The following is a 25,476-nucleotide window of genomic DNA, read 5'->3' on the forward strand; positions in this document are numbered from 1 at the left end:
AAAAAAAAAAAAAACTAATCTATATCTTCCATCACACTACCCCCAATCAAATGGTCAATATTTCTATTTGGATCAGCAAAGAAATCGAAGACATCCAAATGAGTCATATCAATTGGACCATCATAGTCAGCAAAATTTGTCTCCACTTTTCCTTTTCCCTTTTCCTTAATTGATTTTTGGTAGAGATCCACAAGGTGTTTTACCGTACGACAGGTACGTGTCCAATGTCCTTTCATTTCACATCTAAAACAACTTTTTTCATGTACCTTTTTCGGTGTGCTACTTTCATTTACTTTGTATCTTTTGAAATTGTTGTCTTGTTGTTGATAACTTTGTTGATTATTTCGTCCATGGTTTACTCCACGTGCACGTCCGCGTCCACGTTCACGTCCAAATCCACGTCCACGTTCACATCCACGTCCACGTTCACGTCCACGTCCACGTCCATGTCCACATCCACATCCACATCCTTGTCTTGATATTGCATTTGCTTTAGACAATGCAGTACCATTTGTTTCGGGCAATGGTACAGAACTAGTTGGACGTAACCCATGATTTTTCATCAGCAGTTCATTATTATGTTTAGCAACAAACAGGCAAGATATAAGTTCTGAGTACTTCTTGAAACCACGCTCGTGATATTGCTGCTGCAAGAGCACATTCGAAGCGTGAAAGATGGAAAAAGTTTTCTTCAACATATTTTCATCAGTGATTTTTTCTCCACACAATGTCAATTTTGAACATATTATGAACAATTTAGAATTGTACTCGCTAACAGTTTTGAAATCTTGCAAACAAAGGTGCATTTACTCATAACGGGTTTTGGGGAGGACTATAGTCCTTTGATGATCAAATCTTTCAGTTAATTTTTTTCAAAGAACCTGTGGATCTTTCTCAGTAAGATATTCAATTTTCAATCCATCGTGAAAATGATGACGAAGGAAGATGAGTGCTTTTGCACGATCCTGCAGGGAGTCTTTATTTCTTTCTTTTATTGTCTCTCCCAAACCTTGTGAGACGATAGATATGAGCATCAAATACCCATGATAAATAATTTTTGCCAGAGATGTCAAGTGCAACAAACTCAAGTTTTGTGATATTTGCCATTTTATTAACTACACAATAAAGTAAAAGAAAATATAATTAGTTTCGAAGAATATGATTAAACTTCATGTAATAATTAAACAGGTAGTCAATATTAACATGACATAAATTACGTATTTTTCTTCAGGGATAAACATTAAAATAATATATTCTTCGAAACTATGCTACTTCAGGAGCACGTTGTATTTTATTATTATTTCTTCAATATTAATACGTCAATATTCTTCTGGAATATCAAAAAATATAATTTATGCTCTTTAGGAGCAAATAATATTTTTCAAGAATATTAATTATAATATTGTGCTACTTCATGAGTATCAACAAACTATTTATAATAGATAGATCTTCGATTAATACTTTTCTAAAATATTAATTATAATATTGTGCTATTTCAGGAGCAACAACATGATAGAATATTAATTTAAAATTTATGATAGAACAACACAAATATTTAATTAAGTTAAAGAATATTAATTACCATACAAATAAAAAATAATTACCAAATAGATTGGATATGAATTTATATTTTACAATTAATTACCAAACATGTATTACAAAAAAAATCTTGAAAAGATATGCTTTAAAGTTATTTTTCACCATAAACATATATTTTACATCCATAAAAAAATTAAAGAAAGAATTACATAAATTAATACATCTAATGCTACACTTGTTACACAGTAAATAATATTTAATAATTCATATACTCATAAAGCAAAGTACAAGTTGTTACTGTGCAAATTAACCTAAATTAACTCAAAGTCGTATTCGAAAATTGAAAACAAGAGGTTGTGCCACACGTGAAAACATGGATTAAAGTCAAATTCTTATGCATCTAATGATTGCAACGCCTGAATATGATTTAAATAAATGGATTTACAGAAATCCATGCAATTGACTGCAACATAACCAAGAAGTAAAATTAAGAGGTAGAAATTAATGCAATTGTAGTGGACAAAAGGGCCTCCAATTTATGATTGGTACCATGAAACACATTAGATTTGAATGGGACGAAGCACAAGTTAATGCGTATGTATAAATAGAATTCACATACTACCAAATTAATTTTGGTACACGTGATAAATATTCATGCCTATAAAATTTATTACCTTCACTAAACTTTGAAAAATTAAGTTATCGTGCTGATAACGTGTTATAAAATTCAAGAAAAGAGAAGAGAACAAAGAGAAGTCAATAGATTTGTGTGTTTTATTAAGAATCAAAGCCCTGTATTTATATGGTAGAATTAGAGATACAATAATAATTATTTCTAGGGCTACAGGGGTGTAATTGTCATTCACCTCTAAACCCTGATAATCTTTCCTTTTACAGCAAAGTTCTGTTATAAATAATCTTTTTCTCAAATGTGACTTAGTTGGTGGTTGGCATAGTGTTGACATTTTCTTTGGTCACATTAATTTTAGATGAGTAGTAAGTTCAAACTAGTCTCTTCTTAATATATGAAATTTTGAAAAGTCATTGTGTCTTACAAATAGAAGTGTCAATTTTTTTATTGTGACTTGATGTTGCTAACTCTCGAGTACATGCTTGTGTAGTAATGTTCTAACTTGCATAAGACTTTGAATCTTAAGCATTGAATGAGCTAGAACAAATGCGGGATGGATGTGGGAGGCTAGTAAAGGGACCAAGAAGAATTTCAGATAGTAAGTGAATGAAAGTGGTTTTGATAGAGGATCAATGTTATAGAGGTTCAAGTGCTTCAACTATATGGTTTGAATCTCTTAGCTCGAAAGCGGTTAAGCTAAAGGATATTGCACTTGAATATATTCCTCTTAGTGTTGTTTACGTGTCAACATTATACAAATTGGATCTTATCTTGTGCAGATAATGGATTCAAGGGTTAAAAACCCACTTCATATGAATCAAGAAGTATATTAGTCTATTGTCGAGTATTTGACTTGAAACGAAATAGATATGTACAAATAATGAAGATGAAGTGGAGGTTTATATGACTGATATTGCAACTTAGTGTTACAAAGTAGAGAAACTGACATCCTACTTGATATTGAGATAGTATCAAAGACTCCACTAAATTTGATCTCAATTATTGTTCTTTTAAGAGGGGTCTCTTAATTGAACTTGTACGTGGTAGTTCTGTTCGTACTCATAGTGGTGATGTTTATTATGGTTTTGGATATTTGTGCAATAGTTTGAGGTTTGAAGTTGAGAAAACCATTCAAAGCTGTAAGAGCTGAACTTCCATAGAATAAATCCATCCAAATTTCTTTGTAGACCATGATCAAGAGAGATAGAAATGGAACTTTACTTTTTATTACATTTATAGATGGATTCATGCACTTAAGTTGTGAGACTGATTTTCTTAAGTTGAAGATATTGTATTAATTTAGACTTTTATGAAGTCGAGTAGAAAATCAGATTATGGAAGTGAAGATTTTAAGAACTGTTTGACAATGTGACTCTCTATCACGAGATATCAATGATCTATGTAATGAGAGGAACTCTTATTGAATTGGCTATTCTTTAATGTCCAATAATTATATGGTGTATTGGATTGAAAGAATGAAATATTGCTGAATATGATGATTGATGAGGTTCAAGATATGCAATTCAAGATATGTAGTACAACTTATGTATTTGTTTTTGGAAAGAGCGTTGGCTAACTATAACATATCAATTAATGGAGTTCTCTCAATAGTTTTGGACACGTAAATAACCGAATATGGGTTATTATAGACACTTAATGGACTATATATGTTCTCGATAATGAGTGTAGGAACATGAGTCTATTGAGAACTAGATGTGTCTCGATGATATACATGTAATCTAAAAAGGTACTTAAGTAAAATTTTGGATCGATATCGAGTCAAAAGAAGTGACTTTTGACATATTTTTCAGTAAGAGAGAAAAGATTGGACAACATCGTTGAAATTGATATTATATGTATTGATGAATCAGTTTTGAATATATAAGTGAATATTCAAACTTCTTATTCAAGTGGGAGTAATTTGTTTCTGTGTTGGACCTATCTATTTGAGTGGGAGTCATCTAAGAACTATCTAATTTCAATGATACTTAATTTCGAGTGGGAGCTAAGAATCATTTAATATCAATAACTTTTGGTTCTGATGGGAGATATCTATTCGAGTGGGAGTCATCCAAGAACTATCTAATTTAATGATTCTTGGTTCCGAGTTGATCTAAGAACTATTTAATGCCAATGATTCTTGGTTAAAAATAAAAATAAAAATCAGAAGATGAAGTTTGAGAAAAGTGATGGAAGTATATATATAGAGTATAGAATTTCGACCAAATTTGAGATATGGTAAAAGTTCTATTCAGACACTATGTTTACTGAGAACATTCAGACTCTTGAAATTTAAGTGGAAGACTAATGAGTTTTTGATAGATAAAGCTTATTTTTGAAAAAAGTTATACTCAATATGAGTGTATTGAGTTGGATAAAGTTTTTCATAACGATGGAGTTCGCTTCTGTACATCAATGCTAGCCGTAATAGTATGTTTAAATTTAGAGTTACACTAAACCGACTTAGAGAGTGTATTTTTATTCTCAATTGAGAAATGATTAAAGATATCAACATGAATCGACTTCTGGATTTTATGTTAAAGGCTTTTTTTTTGTATTGTGGTAACTTACAGTTACACGCATGACCAAATACAGTCATCTCGACAGTCGTACTTGAGTTTTTAACATGGTTAAATCTCGTACAAGAATTTCTTCATATGGACGAAAATTACTATATTTGTATAAAAGGTCTGATGGTAGGTTGTAATTCTAATGTTGATATTGATGACATTGGATTGGCTAAATATGATAAGGAATGTATAGAGACCATTTTGAAATGATTGTCGTCAATTTTTGAGATAAAAGACATGGGTTTAGCAAATTGTATGATTTGTGCTAAGAATACTTTTTGTATGGTCTTGCTCCATCATAAGAGTTTTATACTAGAAATGCTCATGTGGAATTGCAATTATGACCATATAAGTTTTCATAAATGTCCAAAAATTTTGTAAGTGCACAAAGAAATATCTAAAGAACTATATCTAGTACGATTAAAAGTTAGGAGATAAAAGTATACTATGATACATACTTTTCCTAATAATGGTCATGCTATGGATCTAATCAGTAGCTATCAATATTATCTTTAGAAAATGCATTTTGATACCTGAAGGGTGCTACTGTCAGTTATTCTATTTCGTTGTCAAACAAATAACTTGTGATTGGAATAGATATATAATTGTTGACTAAAAATAAGAGTTAGTCGAGCATAATTAGTTTTTTGATTTGTGCGTTTTTCCTATATAGAGTAGCAAGAAGCATATGTTGTAATGTATATCTTGGCAGCCAAAGAAATTGTTTGGTATGGATGTATTGAGCATCTAATGATACTAATTGAGAATATTAGATCCATGATAGTTACGTAATTATCTTATATGTTAAGATCTCAAGTATCAAGATGGAACCAAACAATTAATGGTAATTCTGTGGGAGACATTAGCAAAGAAATTGTCTTTGTGATATATCTACGTAAATGATTATATGTAATCATCATACTCTGAAAATGTCTAGAGATATATTTGTTGATAATATGGAATCTCTAGAATTTCGTAGAATATGATACTTGGTGTATCAGAGAAACTCTAGGTTGAGTTTTATGTGCCCATAGATGAACAATTTTGAGTTCATGTGTAATCTAATGTTGGGATTATGAGATAGATGATTTGTATGCACATATAAAGTATGTCGAATGGGTTGAGATTGGCTCACTCACATGAACAATCGCCTCAGACGTTTTGAGATGTGCTGAGATGAGACAAAATGATCATGTTGTGTACATGAACCTGTGGCCTTGATAGTGATCGTGTTGTATACATGATCCAGTCGCCTTGTTAAGGTATCAAGATGAGATTACAACAAGTAATCAGAATGGATTTTTGTATCCATTAAACACGTTTAGTAGCCAAATCGAGTTCTTGATTTGAGAATGCTTAGAGGAATGAATATAAGGAGAACTCAAGTTAGATATCGAGATATATCTGAACTATAATTTATACGATGTATTTAATTTGCAAGATTAGACATATGTCCTAAGAAAGGGAGAAAATATCGTAACACGTGTTCCATACCACGTGTGCTTTAACGACCAATGAGAAATGAAAGAATTGATCCATGCTTCTTCATTGCGTAAGTCTCTGAGGCACATTTGACCTCACTTATATATACCCTTATGACTTTTGACTTTTTTTCAAAATTTTATTTCAATGTTGCTACTTTAGCATGTTGCCAATAACTATGATTGATTCGATTTGATGGGGCATGTCTAAGAAAGTAGCTGGCTTGAAATAAAGGGATTCAAGTAGGAAAGGAAGACTATTTAACTAACACCTAACTTGTATTCACCGGTCAGACAATTGTGTTAATTATTTGAGTTTTGTGACACAATTATGAATACAATATAAATGAGAAACTTGAGTATGTTCTAAAATGAATTGAGGGGTCAGAAATACTCGAACTGGTGTTAAAAAATATGTCTAGGGTATAGCGAGATATAAATCCTCTTCTAGAGCTGCTATATATCCCTAACAGGTGTATAGTGTTGTGTGCTCTTAAATTAACTCGCTGGTCGCACGATCCATTTACCTGTATGAACTTGGAGATGTTGAGATTAATATAATTGATATTATATTAGAATCGATCATGTGCAAGTGGGAGATGTTGGAAGAAAATGGGTCACCCATGTGGGTTGAGCCAACCCGATTTGTATGGAAATGAGTTTTGGAGGGAGGAGTTAAAAAATTGAATTTAAAAGTTAACCTCCCCACCTCCAATAACTCCCATCAACTTCCATTATTCATCCTTCTGAAGAAAGAACAAAAAGAATTCGGGTTTTATTCAAGGGGTAAAAGGAAATGAAGATGAAGGCTTGATTTTTGGAAGATAATATCTCAAATTAGGCTCTTGAATTGTGGCTATCAAATTCCTTCCATTGTGATCGAATTTCTGACCAAGAGGCGAGTGCAAGATGGTGTGTAAAGCAAGCGAATCAAAGGCAAATAATTCAACCTCGATTTTGTGATTTCAAGTAAGTATCACTACTTGAAACTCAGTTATAAGCATGCAAGCACATTTTACACTAAACTATGATGACAATCACTTGATAGAAGCTAAACTATGATGATATAGCAAAAAGTTGTAAAATATTATGTGTTTTGAAATCAATTTAAATAAATTTCGGGGACCTGAGGTTTGCTGAAGAACATTAGTTTTTGAATGTTTCAAAGATTACTCTCATTTCCGTCACCTCATTCTTCAACACATAAAACCCGATGCTTCTGTAGTTCCTCTTATTTGCTGTTGTACGTAATAATTTCCCTTTCAAAGAAGAGAATTTTAATACAATATGGTTTGATAAATAGATTTTGAAGGTGGGCTGTGGAAATTCTCAGCTCTCTTGAGAATTGTACATCAGCATATACATTTTTGTCTAATGATCTTTGGCCCTATAAAACATTAACTAGCTAGTCATCATCAACAATCTAACTTGAGCTCGACGATCATTTGGAACTATTGGAATACGGAAGCAGAATTACCTAGAAATAAAAAAAAATTCTTTAATTCAATAAACAATATGGTTTAGATGTTCACGTTTATCCCTATCCCTACTATATAAAAAAAGGGAATGTGAGGGCACTGTAGAAAGCAACAGTGTCTTGATCCATCTTTACTGTAGCATTTTTGTTTTGTTTTTTTTTTCAATTGGGGGCCAAAAACGACGCCGTTTGTTTGATATATATTTTATTTTATTATACACTACCTCCAAATTTACTGCAACACGCAATTTTCATTCATTCCCCACTACGATATAGATATATATAGTAGGGATATAAGAAAAAAATTACTTTTGTATAAAAAAAAAGATAGAGATAATATACGATATAATTTTTTTTACAACATATTACTTGTAGGTAAAAAATTTGAAAAGAAAAGAATTAAAGATAATTTTAAATTGAAAAAAAATTATAACGTAAAACTACAAAGCAAAAAAAAAAAAAATTAGGAAGACTACGTGCACGGAGCCTTTACGTGCACAAAGACCTAAAGGCTCCGTGCACGGAGAACCATGGTCTCCGTGGATTTTTTTTTTAAACTTATATTTTTGTATTCATTTTCAGGCTCATTATGAGATATTAAACGAAGTCGAAATATTACATTCTTAATATCATTTTGAAGTACTCGCGGCATAGTATTGCACGTCGTTAACGGTGCGTGAAACGGTCAATTGTAGCAAATGTCATGGGACGTCAAAGTAAGCGTTTTCAAACTATATTTAGAAATTTTCGCTGACAAGTTAATTTTAAAAATTCATCGAAGATTGTATGATAGTCAAATCGATAAATGTTTTACATTCTCTCGAAACTCATTTTGAGAGCTATATCGTAGAGATATCGAATGATCTAAATAGATATCGAAAATAGTTAAACGGACATTAAACATATGTGTTAAAAAATACGCATAATATTACTATTTCGAAATTTTCGATAATAAGTTAACTTTAAAAATTCGTCGACAATTGTACGATAGTCGAATTGATAAATATTTTACATTCTCTCGAAACTCATTTTGAGAACTATATCGTAGAGATATCAGATGATCTAAATAAATATCGAAAATAGTTAAACGGAGATTGAACATATGTGTTAAAATGCGTATACGTCGTTTTTCTTAAAAAAAATCAATTATTTTATTACTATTTATTATTTTTTTGCAGCAATTTTCTCAATACATTATTTTGCTCAAAAAAAATTATGTGGTATGACGGAATTTTTTTTCTCCATGCACGGAATGAATATGTTTTTTTTCATCATTTTATATATTAAATTATTACTAGAAAATTAAATTTTATCTCAAACTATTAAAAAATACTGATTAATAATAAAAAATTAAGAAAAGATTTAAAAAGAATTCTAAATTGAAAAAATTATTATTTATAACGTAAAACTATACAGAAATTTTTTTTCTCAAATCTAAGTTTCTATTTGGAATTATTAAGAGAAAAAAATTTTAAATTAAAAAAAAAATTTATAATGTAAACAACACAAATATTTTTAAAAAAATAAAAAATAGTTAAACTGACATTAAACGTATGTGTTAAAAAATACGCATAAGTCGTTTTTCTTTAAAAAATCAATTATTTTATTACTATTTCAAAATTTTCGATAACAAACTAACTTTAAAAATTCATCGACGATTGTACGAATCATAAATGTTTTATATTATCTCGAAACTCATTTTGAGAACTATATCATAGAGACATCTAATGATGTAAATAAATATCGAAAATAATTAAACGGACATTAAATGTATGTGTTAAAAAATGCACATAAGTCGTTTTTTCTTTAAAAAATCAATTTTTTATTACTATTTATTATTTTTTCGCAACATTTTTCTCAATACATCATTTTGCTCAAAAAAATTATGTGGTATGGCGTAAATTTTTTTTCAATTATTTAAAATTTCATTTTTTTTCAAGTGGGGAGCAAAAAACGACGCGTTCCTCCATGTATAGAGTGCATGGACTTTTTTAATTTTTTTTACATTATTATAGATATAGAAAACTAAAAAAAAAAAAAAAAATTATATCACCGTAGTTGGATATATCTAATAATTTCAAACAATATTTAATTTTATAGTAATATTGAATTGTTTAAATTAAATTTGTCTAAATATTACTTTAGATTAAATATTAACTCAAAGTTTTAAGTATATTTATTTACATAGTAAAAAATTTGCTTCAAGTTGTAAAAAAAAAAAAAAAAAAAAAAAAAAATATATATATATATATATATATATATCATTTTAGTTAGTTTATATAGTATAAAGATGTATTAGCTTTTATTTAAAAAAGAAGAAAAAAAGAGGATGTATCCGTGCATGGGTCTTCGTGCACGGAGACCAAACAGAGAGAAATGAAATTTTTTTTTTACTTATATTTTTCTGTTCATTTTCAAGCTAATTACGGGATATCAAACGAAATCGAAATATTACATTCTTAACATCGTTTTGAAGTACTCACGGCATAGTATTGCACGTAGTTAACGGTGCGTGAAACGATTAATCATAGCAAATATTATGGGAGGTCAAAGTAGGCATTTTCAAACTATATTTCGAAATTTTCGAAAACAAGCTAACTTTAAAAATTCATCCACGATTGTATGATAGTCGAATCGATAAATGTTTTACATTCTCTCGAAACTCATTTTGAGAATTATATCGTAGCGATATCGAATGATCTAAATAGATATCAAAAATAGTTAAACAGATATTAAACGTATGTGTTAAAAAATACGCATAAGTCATTTTTCTTAAAAAAATCAATTATTTTATTACTATTTTGAAATTTTCGATAACAAGCTAAGTTTAAAAATTCATCGACGATTGTATGATAGTCGAATTGATAAATTTTTACATCTCGAAACTCATTTTGAGAACTATATCGTAGAGACATCAAATGATCTAAATCAATATCAAAAATAGTTAAACGGAAATTAAACGTATGTGTTAACAAATGCGTTTTCTTCTTAAAAAAAATCAATTATTTTTTTCTTTTTAATTCTTTTCTCTTCCAAATAAAACTTAATTTTTCAAAAATCACTTTTAGTTAAAAAAAAAAATTTAAAAATAAACATATTAACAAAAAATATTTCTAAAATATGTAAAAATTACTTATATAAATAAAAAAATTCGTTTAAAATTATTTAGAAGTAAAAAATAAAATAAAGTTATGAAAATTAAATGAAGAATATATAAATATTATTTAATTAAAATTAAAAAAATTACTTTATAAATAATTGGTTTTTTTATCAATTTATTTAAATTTCTTTTTAATTCTTTTCTCTTTTGAATAAAATTTATTTAAACTTTTTTTTTTCAAATTCTTTTGCCCTACCAACTTTGGAGTGATTGTTGTATCGTCCGAAAAATAGGCCTGCTATTAGGATTCTAATTCTTACACCAACAAGGGCGTTGGTCATCCAATAAGTGCCACTTTAAGTTATTTTACGTGCGAACCATAGTTTGTTATTTAAATATTTTTGTATGTAGATATTCTCTTTCAATTTACAACTGCATGTGTTATTTTTGAACTACAAGTATAGCCTCTCGAATCGAAGTTGCTAAAGAAAAGCATTTTGCAAAATTCAATTTACAACTTATTAGCAATATCAGATAAAAAAAATATTTTCATCTACATTAAACAAAAAAATACAATAAATAATTAAAAATAAATTATCGTTGACATATATACAATCACAACATTCATTATACTTATTTATAAAAGTAAAAATAAATTATCATGACATAAAATATACAGTCGACCAAAAGATGATAATCAAACAAACATTTCTTATTTCCAAATACTTTTTGTACAATCTATAAATTTTACGCTAATAAAACCAAAATAAATACAAAATTCGTGTAACGCACGAGACGCAGACTAGTGTTATATTAAAAATAGAAGGATTCAAATTTTTACCTAAAATCAATGGTCAATTCTTGAATTACTTTTGAATCATGAACTTTCAACTTTTTGGATCACAAACTTCCAAAATTTAACAATTCAATAGAAAATACTCAAGTAGTCACTCTTTCCATTTTTCATAGTGACAATTTCCAATAAGAATTCATGTTCTCTACTTCGTTTATTCTCAAGCTCTCAACTCGTCGAGGTATTTGACTAATCAAGTTAATCTCATCCATTGATGAATCAAAAAATAATTAAAATCACGAAAGGATATACATAACTCTGTCAAGGGGTTTAGATGAAATACACGACAATCAAGTGAAATCTAATTCTTCTTCATGCTATAGAATTAAATTCGACAACAAGTGTACTAGTGTCACCTTTAATTATTTCTACTATAAAAACAAACGCAATTTCGAATAGTGAATCGATAAATACTACAACATTCTAATACAATGCCAGGTGTCAACTCTTAGACATTGGCTTTGTATAAATTATTTATGATCAAAATATAAGTTGTGTTATACTATATTTCTCAACTTAAGTACTCAACTTATATTATTACAAGTGATTATAGGCACTTTGATTTTTTATGCTCAATAATAAATAAATAAAATCACGATTTATTTATTATAAATTATTATTTTATCATAGCAAAGTATACTACATGAGCACAAGATCCAACAAGAATATGGATAAGTGTAAGTAGAATTTATAAAAATTTCATTGAATTGATATAGAGGTAGAGACTTTCCAAATTTACTTGTGCAATTGAGTTATCTAAAACATTAGGGGTGTGTTTGATTGACTTTAATTTTCATGAAAATTATCATTTTTCTATTTAAATTCTTACTTTTGGGGTGCTTGATTGATATATATATATATATATTGTCTTCAGGCAATTCACCCACTCAATCTCTTTCTATCTCATCCATCCACCAATAAAAGATCTACAAGTATGTCATCTTCTAGGTAAGAATTAAATTTATCGAATACATTTAATGAATAATTTCCATGCAAGTTCTATGCTTACAATCAAACATACACTAATATTTCTCTAATTTGAATTTTTACTAAGGGACATTCTTGAGTAATATGCTGTTCTAAAATTAAAATTTTCATGACAATCTTATTCGTATAAAGATTTAAGTATTTGAAGAAAAGGATTTAGTGTTAGTTTGAGAGAGATTATTTGAAGTGAATTTTTTTTATTATTATTTTTTAAAAGAATGGGTGATTAGAAAGTATGATAAAGTTATGAGTCCTTGTGAAAAAATATTTTATTTGGAGAATGACTGATTGAAAATGAGTTTGAGAAAAAACGATTCAAATGAGCTATGTCAAACAAACGCATATCCTTTGAAGTGGCAGTGTATGATGTTCGATATACAAATTTGCAATGTGCTAGGGGTTTAGTTTCCCCAGTTAATACTTGAATTTTCAACTTTTTCCTTTCTCTTTTGTGGAAGTTAGATTCTAATTTTATCTAGTTAACATTAATAGAAGAGAGAGAAAGCAAAAACTAAAAGCTCTTTAGTTCATGCATATGTAAAATTCTCAATTACTTGGAAATTGATATCTTGTACATAATCTTTTATTGGGATTCCTATATTTATGAAGATCAATCAATTGCACCAGAAAACAAGTTCTAGGACATAGCATATTATTCTGATTTTAAATTTTAAATTAATTATTTTATTATGCTATTGTTATGTAGTTGATTCTTTGTTGTGTACTGCTGATATCAACGGTTATATAAACTTGGGCTTATGAATTTTCTCCATTTTGGTACATACAAGTCCTTATTGGGCCATGATTTACGTCGGCCTATTTTAGTCAGTTTAATTTGGGGTATTCGGCCCATCAGCCCAATTGGTATTTCTTTATTTTTAAAAAATAATTATTAGAAAAATAATTTTCTGAATTAAAGAGCTTCGTCGATTCCCCATCCCGGGCATTGACTTCGTTGACTGTAATGCCTTTGGAAAGTTCGCTCTGGTGTCTTTTTGTGGATTTTTTAATTTTATTTATTTGAAGCAGAATTGAATTAAATATGTTATTTTTCTGATGTTGTTTGACTTTCTATAAAGTTTATTTGATTTTATTTTTTATTTCTTTATAAAAAAATATGCACAAAAATCAATTAATTTTCATCGCGATAGAATAAATAAAAAATCTCTTGCACACTGATTCCAATGGCTTGGTGTATGCAATCCAATTAATTCGAAGTAATCTATGCATTAAATTTTAAGATAGTATGTCTGTCAGATTCTTTTGAACATTAATGCTAATCATAATCAATTATTTACTAATTAAAATTCATCGATATACCAAAACTGACTTCCTATTGATTCATCTCCCAACAATGACAAAATTACATGAACTCTATCAAGTCAAGCATTTTATTTTATGTCACTAAATTAAAAAGTGTGCTATTTCATGTTTTATATATAAGCATTTCGTTGAATACGCAATCGAAATTGATTGATACGGAGAGAGTTTTCATATAATAATTAATAGGTATAATACCTTTTCATGAGCAATATGAGACTCAGAAGTAGTCGTTACAATCAATCTCTCTTTAAGTCATTTCTTCTGCATCAAGAATTGCCCAAGACGGAGCTAGTTCTCTAATATCATTACTACAAGTACGTCAAATATATTCAATGTAAATTATAAACTTGCAAGTTATGCCTTAATAAGCAATGCAACACTCAAACTTAGTAGCCGTTACAAAATCTCATTTTGATAGTAAATTTTTTATGGGCACCGAAAAGATATTAAAACTTTTTCCTGTATTGGGTGCACCTTTTCATATTGGTGTCTTATAAACAATATACAATATTTATGAGTTGACAGAGGCAAATATAAGTTGAAAGTATTTGAACTTTAACAAGAATATGGTCTTCTTGGCTTGCAATTAGGCATTAGCACTAAAGTCTTTTGAAAAAGTTAAAAAATCTCCTTTACTAAACTTTTTGTGAGCTGTGACTGACAAAATGTTGAACCTTTTTGATCTTCTGATTTTTGTATAGATAAGGAAGGATTTAGCAGTGGCAAAGCACACACGAGGAGATGTAATCTCACTTTGAACCTTTCCTGTTTGCTTTTGTTTTGACCTTCAACTTTCAGCCCTTTTTAGGTAATTTAAACCCCAATGTAAACTACCTTTTTTCCCAACTTTATGCAACCATTCAATGCACGATTGGTTCGTTAATCACCGTAGTTAACAGTATTGACGAATTATTTGTTTGATCTATCTAGCATTTTGAGATGAATCCGTTTTTACATGACTGGCGGCGGAAATTATATTATGGAAAATGGGATGCGTTAGAGATGAAATTGTACGATTTCTAGCAAGAGGAGGTCCAAAATGTCTTTTTGAATATTCCTCAATGTCCCAACTATTGAACGTGAGAAATAGACAAATCACACCCTTTTGGAGGAAATCAAAGAAGTTCTTGAGAATCCTACAAGATCCATTCTTTCTTCTCTCTTTGATAGATGGGATTCGGCCTAAGACTTACACTTATGATTAGCTAATTTTTAATCACCAAAAGTTTTACAACATTAATTTAGTTGAATCATTAAAAGAAACTTTAATGTTCAACTTTCCTATGGCATCACTAATCCCAAGAATCATAATTTGGGACGACCTTTATTTTGGTTAGAATATCGTGTAATATTACAAAGGTAAGATAAATGACCCCAAATATTCCCTGCACCCTTTGCTTTGGATATATATACAGAGAGTCACCTTTTCTATACCCAGTCATTAAATGCCCATGGACTTGCTTGAATGTAAAGCCAAGTCCCCCCAACTAATTTACTTCTTTTAATGCACAAAAAAGTCTTGAACTTACATTCCAAAAGACACACCAAAGGTGCCATTGCTGACCCACCAGTCAAAAAAAAACAGTAAGCCTTTTATTACAAGGATAATATTAAACCAAAACGTTATCTTATGCTCACTAACTCTCGATCCATCACCGAGAAGAAAATAAGTGTACAATATAATTAAGTTTCACGCAATCCAATGCATAACATGTATGTTGTGTCAGTGTAAACAATTACATGGCTTGAGACTTGCTATAAATTAGGGTATGGAGTGGTGTGAGTACCTATAAAAGATTAAGTTACTGTATTTCAAATTGAGAATATCAGTTTTGAACCAATTTGGTCATTACAAAGATAGATTCTGTTTCAGCTTTCCAAGAATTCATGTAAGTGTGTCTATGTGCGTGAATTGTCTCTCTGTCTTTTACTGAAATGTACCATTTATTTCTCAGAAACGGAGGATGCAGCAGCATATTTCTTTTTGTTACCAAATTTAATGTTTCTTGGACCTTTCTTATACACTGTTTTTTATTCTGTTTGAACCCTTGTTTCTTTCTGTTGGATATGCAGTTCATGCATTTAATGTTGTTCCAGAGAAATTTCACAAATGGGGTCACAGATTTTTGTTGGGCTTCTATATTTATGAAGGAATTTGCATCATTTGAAATTATTACAATACACGGAATTGAACATTTCAAGACCTAATAAAGGTATGTTTCTTTTCCATTTGTAAGTTTCATATATGCTCCTTATTGTAGTGTTAGTTTTCCCAGGATAGAGAAAACTTTTGTAATATCTCGTTGAGTTAAAACGGGAGCTTTGAAGTGCAACTTGTCTAGGTCAATAAATTGTTTAGCTTAAAAAAGTCTGGATTTCGACTTATATTGATTAAACCAGGCCAGAACTGAGGAAGAAAAGTTCAGCATTTGCAAGGCTTCTTACCCATTTGTTTTGGTGAAAATTTAATTAATCAAGTTCAGAGTAACCGTATTGAGTTGAAAGTTTTCTCAAATCTTGCAATGGGGCATTTGAAAAACATTGAAGCCAAGAAGAGACAACTGCCCCCGAGCGAGGCTCAATTTTTTTTGAAAGAAGAGGTAACCTTGTTACTTTTTGTGTTGTGCAGCTTATTTGGATAACTATAATAATCACCTATCAGTATAAGATGCTTTTTATCCAATCAGAACATTTATAACTGGTTTGTGATGCCTTGCTCATTCTTTTGTAGATTATACAGCTTCAGAGACAACTGGAGGACCAAATTGTAGTAAGAACAGCTCTCGAGAAAGCAATGAATTTCCAACCTCTCTCGGACGATCCAACAAATAAATCACTTAACCAGGTGTTCTTTTAGTTCTTTCTTTATGGTGTTAGCTTAACACGAGAAACTCAATATTAGCTTATAATAATGTACTTAAGAGAGTTGAAAAATGAAATCAACTGAACTACTTTCGCGTGCTTCTTTTCTTCTTTACTTAAATTGCTCTTGCTTAAATATTGCTCGTTACTCTTGCTTGTGTGCAGACTGCTGGTGATCTCATAAAGGAAATTGCTGTTTTGGAAATGGAAGTTGCATACTTAGAGAAATATCTTATATCATTGTATAGGAGAGAGTTATCCAAAAGGTTATCGACCTTTCCTACAATGGATGAACGAGAAAACGCAAATGTAGAAACTCTTATAAGGAAGTTACCAGAGTTTTCCAAACCGGGTTTAACATCAGTGAAAGAAAATTCAGTATCGTTTGTGCCACCTCAAGATTCAATAGACAATTTACATGTGAAATGCAATGACATTTTGGGAGCAGAAACACTGGTTGATACTGGTATAGGCAGAAGCCAATCATCACTATCTCAGCGTTCGACTTGTGCTTACAGAACTTCTCCGTCTCAAACTGTTTCTGAAGCTGTAGACTTGTATCATTCTTTACCTTTGTCGATGTTGGAGGTATTGGCAAAGAAAAGTAGCTTAAAAGTGACTTTTAAACGATGAAATTTAGTTAAGACTATTAAATTGTGTATTGTTGTGGCTTTTTCCAGAGGGCTAAGGGCTCGACCTCGAGTGCCAGTTTGGCAGAGCAACTAGGTTCCGGTTTTCCTGACCGTGCTCGAGAAACACCTAATTGGCTTTCCGAGGAGATGATTAAGTGCATCTCAACTATATATTTTCATCTCTCTGACTCACCTTTGATCAATCATGAATTCAGTTCAGCCATTTCACATTCATCCCCAGTGAGTAAATTTTCTCCAAGGCAATGTGAAGAAAATACATGGATGAATAGTCCTTTCTATATTGGAGCGTCTAAAGAATTTTCCGGACCTTTCTTCGCAATGGTTGAAGTTCGACGCATTCTTAGAAATAGCCAAAGAAGGGCCTAATGCTTTATCAGGGCTAATAATAATTCAGGTATTTTCTTATATTGCAAAAGGTGAACATTTGTTCAATTTGGGGCCTGGATATGTAGGAAAGATGTTACATTTTCCTTTCTTTTATGGTAAATAATGTATTAATATGCAGATAAATAAGTGAAGGCTATATGATGCCTCTGTAAAATTAGAAAATGCAACGTCTACAGTGAAATTGCTGAAGTCTTTAGAAAATAAACTAGGAGGGATTTAGTAGACACACTGGCCAATGGCGAAGTCATGGTGTCTGAAAATATAGGTACTCATACTATTCGATATTACTACAATTCCTAACTTCACCGAGGCAGATTGCCTTATATAGTCAATTGACATTGTTTGGACTAATCAGCAACAATATTTCCGAGCATTGTACCTCAGGACATTTTCTAATGTCTCTATCTTTCGTGTCGATAAAATCTCCTTCAAATGTCCCATAAAAGGTTGGTCAAAATTTGTAACAACGTAAAGCACTTTCGACTATTCGAATTTCAATTGGTGGACGATGGGGTTTCCTTGCTGGTGCCCTTTTTCTTCTGATGGTTCATGTAACCACATATATAATGTAGGAGGATTTGAAACATCTGAACAAGTTGCAGTTAATGGTGAATGTGGGATAACAATGAAATAATTCAATGGTAGCCAGGAAAATCTTTAAAATGCAGTGAATGTGCGACAGATATGTTTGAGGATCCTTAAAAGCTTGTTTTGGTGTTTTTTTAACCAAAAATGAACTTTGAGATAGTTTTAAATAAAGTTTACTAACATAATTCCTAGCTATTTGTAAATTGAAATGAAGTGTAAGATTCAAGTGCGTTGAATTGGAATGAGAGCCAAGTGTAAATTCTGTCTAATTATCAATTGCGGGCAATTTGTGCAACTAATTTAAATTGTTGAGGAAGTTAATCAAATTGAGTCCTTTTGTGATGAATATAAGTAGTTTATGAAGATTTGTACATAATGTTTGTATGAAGAAAAGAAAGATTCATCATTTTAATGAAATCTTTCTAGAGTAAACGAATTTGTATTGGTACATGAAATTTTGAAATTGTCTTAATTGGTGAATAATGGCTAGATATTGTTGCCAGTGGATTTTGTGCTACTTTGTCTATTATTGAATCATGTATCAAACTGAAAATGAAAATTAAATAGTTATGATGCATATGTTGACAGAACACAAATAAAATCCTCCCCTCAAGAACTCGAGACAGTGCTCTAATCTACTCCCTATTCTGAAATTTTCTTTATAACAAATTCTCAATGGGGTTTAGCTTCAATTCATATGGGATATGGCTCTGAGTATCATCCAACTGGCTTAGTGTCATGTGTGCACATGACAAGGATGTTTCACGATGCTACAACCCAAATCTGCAAAGCTATCTTGACTATCTGTAGCTAATTATTGAAGTTCATGTGACCATGACTTCATTAACTTTGACCCTTGGACATCCACGTTATTAGGTACGTAAGGATGTAAACCATGAGAAAGAAAAAAAGATCAAATTGTTTTGGCTCTTTTTAGCCTCTGCACAACTGTTGCAATCAAATTGTTTTGGCCTTTCTTTGCAGCAACTTTCAAACATTTCCCTAACCTATCAAGATTCAATTGAAACAAAAATTACACACACAACAAACACTGAGAGAGGATTAAGATGGATGAAGATAGAATAGGGCTAGTGTTGGCAAGAACCTCAGAATTGAGGTCCAAGATCATCAATTGCATTCACAAAGCTTCTGCTAATGTTGAAAAAGGAGTTAAAGAAAATGATAACCCGGATGCAGAAAGTCAGGAAAACGAGGATGAAGAAACAGAGTGTCTACTCGATATTCGAGATGCCCTTGAATCCCTTGAAGCTCAACTATCTTCTTTGCAGGTTCTTTCTTGATTTTCTAACTAAATCTTGAATTTAGCTATATATTTTGCGACGACGTTTTTAGGGTTTTTCAAGAAATCCCTAATCTTGAAATTTCATATGGGTTCTTGTTATTGAATGAATCGAGATTAATTTCCTAACTCTAGGGTTTAGGATCAATGGGTAGTTCCTAGAGGGGCCTAATGCTTTATCAGGGCTAATAATAATTCAGGTATTTTCTTATATTGCAAAAGGTGAACATTTATTCAATTTGGGGCCTGGATATGTAGGAAAGATGTTACATTTTCCTTTCTTTTATGGTAAATAATGTATTAATATGCAGATAAATAAGTGAAGGCTATATGATGCCTCTGTAAAATTAGAAAATGCAACGTCTACAGTGAAATTGCTGAAGTCTTTAGAAAATAAACTAGGAGGGATTTAGTAGACACACTGGCCAATGGCGAAGTCATGGTGTCTGAAAATATAGGTACTCATACTATTCGATATTACTACAATTCCTAACTTCACCAAGGCAGATTGCCTTATATAGTCAATTGACATTGTTTGGACTAATCAGCAACAATATTTCCGAACATTGTACCTCAGGACATTTTCTAATGTCTCTATCTTTCGTGTCAATAAAATCTCCTTCAAATGTTCCATAAAAGGTTGGTCAAAATTTGTAACAACGTAAAGCACTTTCGACTATTCGAATTTCAATTGGTGGACGATGGGGTTTCCTTGCTGGTGCCCTTTTTCTTCTGATGGTTCATGTAACCACATATATAATGTAGGAGGATTTGAAACATCTGAACAAGTTGCAGTTAATGGTGAATGTGGGATAACAATGAAATAATTCAATGGTAGCCAGGAAAATCTTTAAAATGCAGTGAATGTGCGACAGATATGTTTGAGGATCCTTAAAAGCTTGTTTTGGTGTTTTTTTAACCAAAAATGAACTTTGAGATAGTTTTAAATAAAGTTTACTAACATAATTCCTAGCTATTTGTAAATTGAAATGAAGTGTAAGATTCAAGTGCGTTGAATTGGAATGAGAGCCAAGTGTAAATTCTGTCTAATTATCAATTGCGGGCAATTTGTGCAACTAATTTAAATTGTTGAGGAAGTTAATCAAATTGAGTCCTTTTGTGATGAATATAAGTAGTTTATGAAGATTTGTACATAATGTTTGTATGAAGAAAAGAAAGATTCATCATTTTAATGAAATCTTTCTAGAGTAAACGAATTTGTATTGGTACATGAAATTTTGAAATTGTCTTAATTGGTGAATAATGGCTAGATATTGTTGCCAGTGGATTTTGTGCTACTTTGTCTATTATTGAATCATGTATCAAACTGAAAATGAAAATTAAATAGTTATGATGCATATGTTGACAGAACACAAATAAAATCCTCCCCTCAAGAACTCGAGACAGTGCTCTAATCTACTCCCTATTCTGAAATTTTCTTTATAACAAATTCTCAATGGGGTTTAGCTTCAATTCATATGGGATATGGCTCTGAGTATCATCCAACTGGCTTAGTGTCATGTGTGCACATGACAAGGATGTTTCACGATGCTACAACCCAAATCTGCAAAGCTATCTTGACTATCTGTAGCTAATTATTGAAGTTCATGTGACCATAACTTCATTAACTTTGACCCTTGGACATCCACGTTATTAGGTACGTAAGGATGTAAACGAGTTGAGCTTGCCAGTTATTTGCCCTGTGGATTAGTCGAGGTATGTATAAGTTGGTCTGGACACATACGGTCATTAAAAAAAGGGAAAAAAAAGCATGCCAGTTATTTGAAAAATATTTGGTCTTGATCTTGAGCCTTCGTAGAATATTTGGTCTAGTACAAAATATTAAGCTCTTGTTTGATAAAACTTAATTGAAAAAGAGATTTTTCCTACACTCATTTTCACCACATTAAGTTAATGATGATTAAATTGATGATATCTGAGCCAGTTTACTCAATTGGATCAAATCAGTATTCCACGGCGCTCGAGCTTAAGATAGCTCAATCCAAAGAAAATCACGGCTTGAGTTGACTCAAAAAACTTTCTCTTGCTGATTGTAGTAAATATTTTGCTTGTATGCTCTACCAATTTGATGGTTATCATATACCTTCTCTGTTTTTTTTCCCTTATCTGAATAGCAGTGTTAAAGCTTTCTTTATTATGTTCATTAGGCACTTCAGCAGCAGCAATGGTATGAAAAAGAAGCGGCCTTGGCTGAGATCGAGTACAGCCAGAAAAAGTTACTCAAGGAGCTAAAGGAATATGAAGGCACGAACTTGGACGTTATACATGAGGCTATTTCATTTGCTAGTGAAACAGAGGAAAGCAATGATCTCCTCCTTCCTCCATATCCAAGACGGCCTTCTCATTCCCTAGTTTCAGATAATGGCCATCTCTCATCCTTCCTCTCCACTCACAAGTTTTCTCAAAACGAGTCAATAAGGGTTAGGCCAAGAGATATCTACAAATCAGAGAGAACCCAGACGCCTAATGAGTCGAGGAGTCTATTAAAAGGGGCAAGTGTATTAGTTGGTACAGCTGCCAAAGCAGCACTGACTATTATCGGAGTAATCTCCATCTTGAATCTGGCTGGTTTTGAGCCAAGTGTAAGAAAACGGGGTAATCATTTCAGGATTTTGGACATATTTCAACTTCGACGGAACAATGATGAGGATACAGCCGTCAAATGTCCACCTGGGAAGGTCCCAGTGTTGGAAAATGGTGAAATGAGGTGTGTTGTTAAGGAGAGGGTCGAAATTCCATTCGAGTCCAGTGTCTCAATACCAGATGTGAACTATGGTTGTGGATGAAATGTTATTTATGTATGTCGAACTGCTCTTTTTTTTTTTTAGCGTTATAAACTTTCTTGATTACTGTTGAAACTAAGATTTCTTTATAAGACGTGTCGAAGATAGGATTGGTTAGTTATGAAATGGATGGTAACTGAACTCAATCCTCGAATAGAAACATGGATTACAGGTTCGTGTCAAAAAATTTCTTGATTCTGCTGAAACTAATTGTTTAGTTATGAAAGAGACGGTCATCAACTCAATTCTTGAATCTCGATTACAGGTTCTTGTGGAAAACTTTCTCGATTAATGTAGAAATTGAGATTGAATTATAAGTTGTTACTAGGACTAATCTGAATTTGAATTTTTGGAAATTTAAAGATTTTCCATTTCAAGCTCTGATCCAATTAAAGGGATTAACAATTCAAACAAGAATCTGCTTTCCATTCATAACACACTATCTGGTACTCGTGTGCTTGTACTCCTTGAAGGTATTTTGTTTAGTTCCAGTTGTAAATCATCGCCAATAAAACACCCCTTTTTGGGACTTTGTCTCAAGAGGTCTGTTCCTTACACAATCGTCTGATTCTTTTTTAATTGTTAGCGACTACCAGCGCGAAACAATTTGACACGCCCGGTGGAACCTTGGTGTTTGGTGTTGAAAATACAAAAGGTGAAACAATATGCTTCACAAATCTGATAAGGAAGCAGCAAGTCAGGGAAGAGCCCAGTCTGTGATCGAGCGATATGAGGAGTGACAAAGCTCTCCATGAACAGAGGAACAGAGTCAGAGCAGTCACAGTCGTTACGAACCAATGACAGAGTTAAATCCTCAAACCATGCATGCATTGCTTGGAGAACTCACACTGGATGTCGTTAAACAGGTAAAATTACGAAATGTTCATAATATGGAAAGATTTACCCAGAATGGGAATGCACATTATGAACACATGCCCAAACAACTGAATACATTAAATGAAATGATGAATAAGTTAGTAGGCCAAATTTGTCAGTCAGTTGTGCCTGTTGCAAATCACTTTCAAATTAGGACAATCATGGGACATAATTCCCCAGTCCTAAGTCCGAATTAGGGGATAGAACCACCGTTTGGTCCACCTACTTCAAACCAGGAGGATGGTGTAATGCCAAATCAGAATAGTGGTAATGGTACATCTAACTTGGGGGTAACCTAAATATAAGAGATAATGTCCTAAATAATGAACAGAATACCCCACGTGTCAATGACGGAATAAATGTTCAAATTAATGGTAACAATTGCCCAAATCATGGCAACTTTGTCGCCAACCAAGGACCAAACATTAGGCCTCAGGCAAATCAACCGATCAACCAACCTGTAGGAATTCCATATGACCTCAACGTCATGTTGAGAAATCAAATTATGAAAATAGTACAGGATCAAATGGCTTTTAGGGTATATCCTGTCATTAGGCCGACTTACACAAAGCCATACCCTGATTGGGTAGACCAAGCATATCCATGGCCTAAAGGGTACAAAGTTCCAGAATTCTCATTATTTACCGGGTTAGGAGAGGTGTCTACTCTAGAACACATAGGGCGATTCACACTGCAAAGTGGTGAAGTAACCGACTATCATAAAATGGGTTGTTCCCTAGTTCATTAACAGGAGTAACTTTCTTTTGGTTCATCAATTTGCCAGCAAACTCTGTTCAAACATGGTAACAATTGGAGCAATTGTTCCATGCTAAATTTTATAAGACTGAGTCTGAAGTTATTTTGGCTGATTTGACGAATTTACGTCAAATGCCAAACGAATGGGTAGAAGATTTCCTTCAAAGGTTCAAGATAGCAAAAAGTAAATGTTTTGTACCTTTGCTCGAAAAGGAGTTTGTCAAAATCTCTCAACGTTGTCTAAACTTTGATTTGAAAAAGAAATTCCAAGATAGGGAATTTCCTGATCTTTTCCAATTATGCTCAAATGTGATTAGGTATGAACGATTAATAAGAGAAGAAAAGCAAATGAAAAATTCTAGTAAGGAGACTTATTATAGAGACCCAAATTTTGATGTTCATACCATTAATGACAAATATTACGATCAAATCGAAATGTGTTTGGCCGAATTAATCAAAGGAGATGCGTATACTTGTCTTATAATGGCTAAGCCTAGATCGTCGGGCAAAGATGAGCCTATAAAAGATGAAAACAAAAAGGCTAGAACGTTCTTGTTCAATGTAACCAAGGCTGACCTTATATTTGATAAACTATATAAGGATAAGCAGATAAAGTTGAGCGATAAACATAAGTTGCCAAACCCTGAACAAATCAAAGGTAAAAAATATTGTAAGTGACATAATGCATGGTCGTATTTGACTAACAACTGTTTGGTATTTCGCCATGTGTTATAGGACGCCATTGAATCAGGACGAATTATGTTCGAGGATAAGAAGAAGATGGCAATGGATGAAAACCCTTTTCCATAGCCACTTGGGGTGAACATGATGACGACTGGTTTCAAAAACAAGTTGCCAAAATTCAAGTTGGTTATAGATGATGGAGAAGAGGACCCTGGGCCACACCCCAGTGTCTTTGAACGTATCAAAGGGAAGGAGCCTAAAAAGGATGAAGACATCCTGCGTGCAAGATGTAAAAGAGAAGTGAGTGCAAATACAGAGAAGCCAGGGATATGGCAGCATCACCATCGCCCTAATTTTTTTCCAAACGCTCAGCCTGGTAGAGGGCGAGGTACATCATTCTCTAGGGGACCACTTTTTGAGAGGCAGTTCAAGTCAATAAATAATGAGAGACCATTCAGGCCGCAACCTCGCCAACCAAATGTATGGCATTCGTTCCAGTATAATGCAGGAAGGGTGATACCCTTCAACGAGATGACTAGAACCCAACAAAGGCATTTTAAACGGAATTATGGACAAATGATGAGGCAATAACAGGGAGTGCTACA

General features: G+C 32.0%; 2 protein-coding genes across 2 annotated transcripts; both read left to right on the top strand.

The window, feature by feature from the left end:
* Positions 1–15,622: 15,622 nt before the first annotated feature.
* Positions 15,623–17,842, top strand: LOC111381425. The gene is made up of 6 exons (XM_023005206.1): positions 15,623–15,850; positions 16,035–16,174; positions 16,362–16,561; positions 16,693–16,806; positions 16,989–17,411; positions 17,504–17,842. The coding sequence occupies exons 3-6, from the start codon at positions 16,484–16,486 to the stop codon at positions 17,840–17,842; spliced, it is 954 nt and encodes a 317-aa protein (XP_022860974.1). The 5' UTR covers positions 15,623–15,850; positions 16,035–16,174; positions 16,362–16,483.
* A 1,509-nt stretch (positions 17,843–19,351) lies between these two features.
* On the top strand, positions 19,352–22,644 carry LOC111381424 (plastid division protein PDV2-like). Its single transcript, XM_023005205.1, has 2 exons — positions 19,352–19,740; positions 21,920–22,644. The coding sequence occupies exons 1-2, from the start codon at positions 19,519–19,521 to the stop codon at positions 22,556–22,558; spliced, it is 861 nt and encodes a 286-aa protein (XP_022860973.1). The 5' UTR covers positions 19,352–19,518; the 3' UTR covers positions 22,559–22,644.
* The last annotated feature ends 2,832 nt before the right edge of the window (positions 22,645–25,476 follow it).

Source organism: Olea europaea, unplaced genomic scaffold (assembly GCF_002742605.1).
Source record: "Olea europaea var. sylvestris unplaced genomic scaffold, O_europaea_v1 scaffold2303, whole genome shotgun sequence".
NCBI lineage: Eukaryota > Viridiplantae > Streptophyta > Magnoliopsida > Lamiales > Oleaceae > Olea > Olea europaea.

Coding starts and splice junctions, on each gene's coding strand:
- LOC111381425 (XM_023005206.1), top strand. CDS start 16,484: ATGGGGCATTTGAAAAACATTGAAGCCAAGAAGAGACAACTGCCCCCG. Junction 16,807..16,988: donor CAAATAAATCACTTAACCAG/GTGTTCTTTTAG, acceptor GCTTGTGTGCAG/ACTGCTGGTGATCTCATAAA. Junction 17,412..17,503: donor TACCTTTGTCGATGTTGGAG/GTATTGGCAAAG, acceptor GGCTTTTTCCAG/AGGGCTAAGGGCTCGACCTC.
- LOC111381424 (XM_023005205.1), top strand. CDS start 19,519: ATGGATGAAGATAGAATAGGGCTAGTGTTGGCAAGAACCTCAGAATTG. Junction 19,741..21,919: donor CTCAACTATCTTCTTTGCAG/GTTCTTTCTTGA, acceptor TATGTTCATTAG/GCACTTCAGCAGCAGCAATG.